The following is a 6,722-nucleotide window of genomic DNA, read 5'->3' as shown; positions in this document are numbered from 1 at the left end:
GAGAAAGAGTCCGTATAAAGCGCGAAAGAGAAAACGCAGGACGCGGCGGCCGCGTAGCGGCGCGAGAAAGAATCTGTATGGAGCGCGAGAGAGAACTCGTATGGAGCGCGAGAGAGAACCCGTATGGAACGCGATAATTCCGTGATAATTTTTATTTTTCTAACGAATAATTTTATTTAATATATGTAGTTGTATTTAATATATGTAGTTGTATTTAATATATGTAGTTTTATTTGATAAAAATACATTTTTATCATAATACAGCCGTTTTATTTATCCAAGAATTGTGCGACTCGTCCATTCTTAGCCATTTCACGTAAACTTCGTTGCCTCTTCGGCGCAGCACCTTTTCCACGAGATACACGTTGGGATCGTTGACGCGCAGCAACTCGTGCTCGTAAAATCCTCCGGCGATCGGTTCGCCGCGCGAATCCTTCAGCAGATACGTTACGAGATTAGTTTGTTGTATCTTGGCTATTCGAAAAATCTCGATGGTCCAGTTAGGTGTGAAGCCTTTCTCGAAGATCGTCTTAAACTTGCTGACGCATACCGGATCAGCTACTTTGAATTTAGTCGGAGTCGCGATTTTTATATTGCTGTATACCGTATTTAAAAGTTTATCGGCGATCGCTGCAGTCACGTCGACGGGTCTCATACCTATAGTGTGATGTTTTTCGCTCTCTCGCGTCGTACTCGACGGAAGAGCTTAAACACAGCGCGTTATCGCGCACGTAATTTCGCAGAGACTCAATAGCGGGACGTAGTCTTCCGGTTATCGCGTCATAGCCGCGGTTTTTTAAAGGCGTTCCGAATTTTCTCACAGACATCGCGAAATCCGCGCACGACTGCGGCGATCGTCGATGCGACGGTTTGATTTATACTATCGCTCCCGTTTTGCGATGCTCCTCGATTATCGATAGAATCTCGTTTTCGTGAGCGTTGTTGCCAGCTCGACGCGAAGCGTCCAGCAATCGCAGACGATTCACTAATTTGTTTGGATCGTCCCAATGAATGTAATCGATTCTATCGTTCGTGATCCGCATGGTTGATGGTACGCGACCCACGCCCATCTTTTTCGCGCTGCTGCCGTGAATAAGCAGAGCGATAACGAACTTGTATTTGTATCCCTTATTCCCTAAAACAGATTTTTTAGCGTCGTGGTCGCGTTTATGAGCGTTCGTTGTTAACAATATACTTTTGTATGTTAATTTATCCTTTTCCGTATATGTGAAACTATCAGGATTTTTCATGAAAATTAATTCGTATAAACCGGGGGTACCGATGTATTTAATTTCATATATAACCCCCATGTATTTTCGTCCCAACGGTCCTAGCCGACCGTGCGACATTTCGCGATCTTGAGAAATTCGCGAAGTTCGCTTAACGGGCGTTTCAAACGTTGAGGACGACTCAAAATTCTCAGGTTCGAACGCTTCCTCTTCAGATTCGTCCCTCGCGAATGGATCTCTCTCGATAGGATATGCGTTTGACGGAGTAGAAACGGCATCTAATCGTCGTCGCGCTCGTTTTTGTTTCACTTTAGGTTTTTTCCAAGCGGGGATCAATTCTTCCTCCTTCCATGCGCGCGTCTTAGCGATCTCTTTCGCCGTCTTCTCTCGTTCGTCAATATCCGTCGCAACCATCGTGATTAATAAATCGGTTTTTCTCGCTCGCGGGAGGGAGAGCGGTCGATGCGTTCGACGTATTCGCGACGACTGATTGCTCTACGGTACAGCGAAATCGTTAAACCCTCGCCTATATCTGCCGGTGCTAAGCGCGCTATCTTTGTCGATTACTAGGAAACCATATCTATATCGCTAACACGCGCGGCATAGCGCGTGAAAATTCTCATACGACATATCCGTGTTCACGTGATCGTTGTATGCGCAAATTAGATTAGTGCCATCTTGCTTAAAAAGAATCAGCAGATTCGCGTTATCTCGAATCAAATGCTTTGGTATTTTAGCGTACGTTTGGCACAGATAGAAGCAATCGATGTTCGAGTGTCGACCCATAACGAAGTACTCTCTAATAGTATTATGTTTGTCGCACGCTACGTCGTCGAATACGAATATAAAATTTGGGAGCGCTTCGCTAGGCGAAATAACGTCAGTTATCGGAAAATGTGAAATAACCTATACCTTCCATTGGTGCCAATAAATTCTCTAAATACTGATATTTAGGCTGCTGCAACGACTTCGAGTAAACGTAAACGCTCTCGAAGCGTACACCGTGCGGGCTCTCCAACAAACTTATTAGCGCGTTTGTTTTACCGCAATTAGAGGGACCGCAATTGAGGCAGCGAATAGCGCTCGGTAATAGACGACCGTGTCTGCGTGTTTCCTCCAACGGTCGCGCCCTACCGTTGAGATTCGTCACTCTTATCGCGATCGGCTGCCGCACAAAGCGCATTCCTCTCGCCGCGCGCGTGCGCGATACACTCGCGCGAAATCTTTTTATTTATATACGAATAGATCGCCGTCGATCACGCAGTAGCGAATCGCGCGCGGTGATTCGAGATGTTTATTTTACTAATAGACGGTGACAATATTCTCGATTTCACCACCGATCATTTGCGGTACATCCCGAAAGTAATTTTACTAAAACACTTTGGTCGCTATGTGGAACGATTGTGGGAGAAACTGCCCGAACATATAAGAGTGGATCCGGAGGTGCGGCGCTACCGTTAAAAAAAACGAATACCGAAATTTTAATGTTTCAATTTTGAACATACCGCCCGCCTTGGAACGATAGTTCCAAAATAATCGAGATAACAATTGCAGTAAACGTCAAGAGCGCACGCCACAAGTAACATGAGATACATGAGCGAAAAAACGACAAGTTACGCGACATGGTTTGACGCGCTGAATTTGCCGCCCGCCTTGGCGGAATGACGCTCGCATCTTAACAACTTTGATCTTAATCTTATGAATTACAATAAATGAAACGCAACGCAGCGAAGGTGTCTAATTGCTCGTTGCCTCACTATTGACCGGTAGAACGCACAATTTTACGATCGGTCTTTTGAATTCGGAGGTGGCCGTCTTTACGGTGACGACCCGTACGAAGCCGTCGGACCCGGGATGACATTTCGTAACTCGGCCCAGTTCCCACTTACAGGGAGGTAACATAGGATTACGCAGGAGGACGAGTTGCCCGGTATCAAGGTTAGTTGCGGTCCGGCATGTAACGCTCGTAAATGAGTTTGATTCACGCTCAATGTAACGAGAGGATGTTATGAGAGAAGAATCGGATGTCGAACCGGCATTGGCAACGGGGCTTTGTTAAGCCGTCCACCAACGCGTAGAATTCCGTCCCGATCGAGGAACGGTCGAAGCGAGAGAAGTGAGCTTCTCGACGAGAGGCTCTGATTGTTTGACAACGCGTGTATTTCCGTCGGAAATACGTCGGCTTGAATTCTCTACAACGCGAAGACGCGTAGTAGAGCTACTTTCCCGGATCACCCCATGATGCGGGAGATAAACATGTTGCTCGATTTGACTTTGAGCTGTCGGCGCGGGCTGCATATGCCCAAGTCGTTGAAAATCGGACATGAATTCGCGATATTCTGTCACGATTTCCGGTTTATCGCGAAATCTGCGAAATGATGAATTGAGCAATTTTTTTGCGTGAATCTTTGAACTTCCGATTTCAATCGGAGGTCCCTTCTTGAACGGTAGCCGCACGACATACCGTCCGTCAGACTCGCGAGAATGCGTTAAGCGAAAATGCTCTTCACACTGCTTTTCTTGCGGTGTGAGATGATTTTGTCGTGGGAGTTCCTTTGTCTCCCAAAACCGATGAATTTCCTCTTCGAGCGAGGGAGAGCCGACGACATGATGAGTTGAAACGCGATTGAGAGTGCAGTTTCCAGAAAGAATTGTCGGCTTTGAAAGATTATTCGTCGTTGATGACGTAAGAGGTCCCGAAATTATCCATCCGATGACGGAATTTTGAGCAATTGGTTGTCCAACGCTTCCTTTGCGAACACCGTCGAGAATGATATCGTTATAGAGATCTGCTCCGATAATGAGATTTATAGGATCAAGACTCGTCGGATCCGCGTCTGCTCGCGGCAAATCAGAAAGATAAGATAGTGACGAGATGTCCACGTTCTGTCTCGGAGCATAAGAAGTTAACGATTTCATAATGAGCGCGGTGGTCGACAGCGACGGAACGTGAGAATCGCGAGGAGAAATGAATATGTGTGTCGCGTGTTGAAAAGTCCCCGCGTTTATCCCGCCGACGGCGGAAACGGAAATCGGCATACGAATGCGTTTTACGCGCAAGGTTTGCGCTAAACTTTTCGAGATGAATGTCATTTCCGAGCCCTGATCGAGGAGAGCTCGAACGACAGCGGTGCGTCCCGACGGACTGCGAACTGTTACCCAGGCCGTCGCTAGGAGGACGGGTGAGCGCTTTCGAGTTACGGTTGAGGCGTTGAGCGAATTTACCTCCGGCGTCGCATCCGACGCTTGAGGCAACGAGCAATTAGACGGTGCATTTTTCAAAGCAAGAAAGAGCACCGATGAGTATATATAGATGTAAAATATTGATGTGAACCATAAATGTTCAAAGAAACAATAGACAGATGAACATAAATATCTGTAACAGAAAGATACCTCTATATATAATACAAGCTCGTAATGGTTTAACGTGCTGTCAATTTACAAATTAAAATGTTTGATAAATATTATTAAAACAAAAGCATTATATTCAGCTAATTAGCTAAGAAAATTGTAAAAATAAAAATTGATATTATAGAAGATTACATAAAGTTCGGCATTGTAAAACGCAAAGCGGGGAGAACACACTTTTGCATAAACGCATAATCATAAGCATACGGAAATTGATTGGTCCATTTCTTTATGCATAAGGAAATGGACCAATCAATTTCCTTATGCTTATGATTATGCGCTTATGCAAAAATGTGTGCTCCCCGCTTCAGAGTACGCATAAAACATGCAACGCATGCTTTTGCGTTTTACGATGCCAAAATAGAAATGTAATTTAAAAAAATGTTTTTTATTGTGTTTATAGCAAAGTAGCTTAATAAAGTTAATTTTTTATGGTAATATTCATTAATCTAACAATTAATGAAAGATATTTTTGTTCTCACACAACCTCAAATTTTAGAATATATTAATTTTATGAAAAATAAATTAATATAGGCAAAAAATATATATTATAAATGTATAAACTTTTTTTTGCTAACTTATTGTTTAAGATTTACTGTAATTAAAGGCTAAAAAAAGAGGATTACCTTGGATTATCCCAAATGCTTATTTTCACGCGCTTTCTGTAGAAATCGCCGGGCACAAAGAGACCGATCGCAGCATCACAACTCGCAGCTTGAAGGAAGCGGTATTACCTTGAAAGCATGCATGATAAAACAGTCTTTACTCTTTCGATCGCTATATTGCATTTTGATGTAAAATATGAATATACAATAATTTAAAATAATAATTGTTTTTGATTAGCTGAAAAGATATATATTTTTAATACATTTTTTTGCTTTACCGAAAAAGATAGCATAAAAAAGATTACAAAACGATATCTTTTTTATGTTGTCTTTTTCGACAAGATCGAAAGGTGTCTTATAGATATCTTTTCATCTTGCCGAAAAAGACAACATAAAAAAGATATCTTTTCGTCATCTTTTTTATGTTATCCTTCTCGCCAAGACGAAAAGATGTCTGTAAGACATCTTTTAGCTTTGACGAAAAGATAACTTAAAAAAGATATCTTCTCGTTATCTTTTAGTCTTATGGGTTTAAAGGGTTTAAACTTCCGATTTCAATCGGAGGTCCTTTCTTGAACGGTAGCCGCACGACATACCGTCCGTCAGACTCGCGAGAGCGAAAATGCTCGCGAGAATGCGTTAAGCGAAAATGCTCTTCACACTGCTTTTCTTGCGATGTGAGATGAGTTTGTCGTGGGAGTTCCTTGACCTCCCAAAACCGATGAAGTTCCTCTTCGAGCGAGGGAGAGCCGACAATATGATGAGTTGAAACGCGATTGAGAGCGCAGTTTCCATAAAGAATTGTCGGTGATGAAAGATTATTCGTCGTTGATGACGTAATAGGTCCCGAAATTATCCATCCGAGGACGGAATTCTGAGCAATTGGTTGTCCGACGCTTCCTTTGCGAACACCGTCGAGAATGATATCGTTATAGAGATCTGCTCCGATAATGAGATTTATAGGATCAAGACTCGTCGGATCCGCGTCTGCTCGCGGCAAATCAGAAAGATAAGATAGTGACGAGATGTCCACGTTCTGTCTCGGAGCATAAGAAGTTAACGATTTCATAATGAGCGCGGTGGTCGACAGCGACGGAACGTGAGAATCGCGAAGAGAAATGAATATGTGTGTCGCGTGTTGAAAAGTCCCCGCATTTATCCCGCCGACGGCGGAAACGGAAATCGGCATACGAATGCGTTTTACGCGCAAGGTTTGCGCTAAACTTTTTGAGATGAATGTCATTACCGAGCCCTGATCGAGGAGAGCTCGAACGACAGCGGTGCGTCCCGACGGACTGCGAACTGTTACCCAGGCCGTCGCTAGGAGGACGGGTGAGCGCTTTCGAGTTACGGTTGAGGCGTTGAGCGAATTAATCTCAGGCGTCACATCCGACGCTTGAGGCGACGAGCAATTAGACGGTGCAATTTTTAAAGCACTTGAGCTAGAATCCGAGTGAACGTGTAGCATCGAATGATGCTT

At 43.8% G+C, this 6,722-nt stretch overlaps 1 protein-coding gene across 1 annotated transcript; it reads right to left on the bottom strand.

Moving 5' to 3' along the window:
• Positions 1-253: 253 nt before the first annotated feature.
• On the bottom strand, positions 254-655 carry LOC115245734. Its single transcript, XM_029824183.1, has one exon. It carries the CDS (start codon positions 653-655, stop codon positions 254-256), a length of 402 nt encoding a protein of 133 aa, XP_029680043.1.
• Positions 656-6,722: the final 6,067 nt, after the last annotated feature.

The sequence above is a fragment of the Formica exsecta genome, unplaced genomic scaffold (assembly GCF_003651465.1).
Source record: "Formica exsecta isolate Colony F162 unplaced genomic scaffold, ASM365146v1 scaffold1296, whole genome shotgun sequence".
NCBI lineage: Eukaryota > Metazoa > Arthropoda > Insecta > Hymenoptera > Formicidae > Formica > Formica exsecta.
Note: the sequence above shows the minus strand (reverse complement) of the source record. Positions and strands in the feature narration are given on the sequence as shown.

Coding starts and splice junctions, on each gene's coding strand:
- LOC115245734 (XM_029824183.1), bottom strand. CDS start 655: ATGAGACCCGTCGACGTGACTGCAGCGATCGCCGATAAACTTTTAAAT.